Source organism: Ipomoea nil, unplaced genomic scaffold (assembly GCF_001879475.1).
Source record: "Ipomoea nil cultivar Tokyo-kokei standard unplaced genomic scaffold, Asagao_1.1 scaffold1830, whole genome shotgun sequence".
NCBI lineage: Eukaryota > Viridiplantae > Streptophyta > Magnoliopsida > Solanales > Convolvulaceae > Ipomoea > Ipomoea nil.
In genome coordinates, this window is record NW_017618258.1 from 32,908 (window position 1) to 35,499 (window position 2,592).

A 2,592-nucleotide genomic window follows, 5' to 3' on the forward strand; every position below is an offset into this window, starting at 1 on the left:
CCTCTTTTTCCTATTTTCCTTATCAATTTACACTATCTTTATTTATCGGGTTTATTGATTCGGGCTATCCCGGGTTAATTAAATCTATGCCATCAATGTGATTTAACTGAGTTACCATGATTTACATCCTTCTAGATGCTCTGTCGAGTCCGGGTATGTGGAGGGAATCAACCTTTGGAAAGAATGAAAAAAAAAAAAAAACAATTAAATTTATAATAATTTCGTGTTTTATAAATTTAAAAGGGGCAATATTGACAAAGCTAATGAGTATGCATGCATGGTATAGCAACGTGGCAATTTAAGCATGGTGTTGCCTCCACGTGTCATCAGCGCAACACATCCCGGTCACCGGCACCGTTCCCCCGCCGACAACGCAACGGAATTATAAATCCCGGCGGCTGTCACACTAACTTTTTGTTATTAGGAATTATCGAAAAGCACATCATATCGTTAGAAAAAAAAATGTTGGCAATAAGAAAGACAGTGTTCTCTGCATGCCTTTCTTCCTTCCACAACACTCCTCCCAACATCAGATCTCTTGCTGCTACCTTCTCCTCCACAGTCAACAAAGATGATATTAAGGTATGAATTCTTTTATTATTATTTTTTTTTATGAAAGGGAGAAATTTACAATCAGTATTGAAGGTGTGTAGGTTTGTGATTATGATATAAATTAAATTACATCCATTCTACTAAGACCATGTGATTTAATAGTATCTGGATTGTACTTTTCTTTGGAAGGATGTGAGTTCGAGTCTCAAGAAAGGCGTTACATCAATTACTGAGAATTGAACTTATAATTTTACGGTTATTAAATTAATATAATTTGCCTCAGGATGGGAATTTATATTTAATTTGTTAAGATTTTACACTAAAAAAATTTTATTTTCTTATACGGTCAAACATTTTCAAATGTTAAAATACTTGACTTTAACTTTTTACCAGTCTCTACTCAATCGTCCCCTAGTCACATGCCCTTATCGACCTCAGTCCCAACAATATTTGATTTATAGAGAATATATAGCTGTTTATTACTTACTATTATCTTGTATGCAATAGATTATTGAGACGCCGGGGAGGGCGAAAGGGAAGGCGGCGGACATGGATGATGCGCGCGGGGAGAGGGAGGAGAGGAGGTCGTCGGTGGCTGATAGTATGAGAGAAGGAGCGGCGAGAGCGATGGAAACGGGGATGGAGTTGGGAGAGAAGGCGAAGCAGACAATGGACGATGCATGGGATGCGGCCAAGGAGACGACAAAGAATGTTAAGGATTCCATGAGAGAAGACGATGAGTACGATGATGATCTGAGGAAACGTGGCGGCCGCTATGATTTGAGGGATCGCCATTAGAAATATTTAATCAACAGTATCTAACTATATATGTTAGGATGGAGTATTTTCTTTTTCAAATTTCTTGATTGTTAGATAAACATGATATAAAACTAGGTTCAGGTTGCTATATACCTACATGAGTATACTAGCTATATGGCATGATAATATTCTGCCTACAAGAATAAAAGAAGAACAAAAATACACCATTACCTAGCTCAAGCATTCCATCTCGTATTTGTTTGCTATGATCATTTTGAATTCTCGAAATTAAATAATATTAGAATAAGGGTCAAATAGGTAATCGAAGTGCACATAATAATGTAATTAGGCCACCGAATCTAAAAAATTACAATTAAATCCCTAAACTAACAACTTTCTTACAAGTTGTCTATTTTGTAAGTTTTCTAGGTCGCTAACATGTTACCTTTAATTAAAAATATTTTTTAAAATATTTATTATTTAAATAATTACTTTATATATATATATATATATATATATATATATATATATATATATATATATATATATATATATATATATATATATATATAGAATTTGATTCATGTGAAAACACCTCTTAAAATAAAAACGTGTGGACTATTTTAGAGCGTTGGATGATGCGGTTGAATGGCTCAGATTTGGGCGTGCATCCATCTACTTTTTTGGGTGTTTTTATTTTAAGAAGGGTATTAATGTATTTTTGGTTGGAGAGTCCTTGTCAGATTGGCTTTCAAACACACGCGCAAGGTGGAGAATTTTCCTTTTCTTCCGGTCTTCTCTTGTCGTGCGTGGGGAGTGCGTCGAAGAGGTGCGAAAATCGCGTTGCCTTCTCTCCTTCTCGTTTTCGATCTTCATTCGCACGTTGTCATGGTTGTTGGTGGGGACCGCGACACGTTGAAGAGGGGGGGACCACCGGATGTCGGCTGAGGTTAGTCCTCTTTTTTTTTTTTTTTTTTTTTTTTTTTTTTTTTTCTATACTGTTTTCGGCCTTGTTTTCTGTTCAAGTTTTGGGGGTTTGTTGTTTGGTGGTTGGTAGGTGTGGATTGGGGTGGGGGCTATGTCTTTTTGCCCGATTTTGTGTTTGATTTTTGCATCTAGGGTTTGTTTTTGTACTGGTTTGTAGGGGTATGGCGGGATGGGTTTTGGGGTTTGTTTGTTTGTTTCCGGGCGGTGCGGATTTTGGTGGCTGGGTGGGGTGGCTGTGGGCGTTTTTCTGGCCGGCAGTTCTCGTTGCTGTTGTTTTTTTTTTTTTTTTTTTTT

General features: G+C 36.8%; 1 protein-coding gene across 1 annotated transcript; it reads left to right on the top strand.

Moving 5' to 3' along the window:
• Window positions 1-462: 462 nt before the first annotated feature.
• On the top strand, window positions 463-1,350 carry LOC109192670. Its single transcript, XM_019343365.1, has 2 exons — window positions 463-582; window positions 1,060-1,350. Exons 1-2 carry the CDS (start codon window positions 463-465, stop codon window positions 1,348-1,350), a joined length of 411 nt encoding a protein of 136 aa, XP_019198910.1.
• Window positions 1,351-2,592: the final 1,242 nt, after the last annotated feature.

Bases quoted from the DNA above. Each gene is read 5' to 3' on its own strand.
- LOC109192670 (XM_019343365.1), top strand. From the start codon at position 463: ATGTTGGCAATAAGAAAGACAGTGTTCTCTGCATGCCTTTCTTCCTTC. The intron at 583-1,059 runs GTATGAATTCTT...TGTATGCAATAG, and splicing joins TCAACAAAGATGATATTAAG to ATTATTGAGACGCCGGGGAG.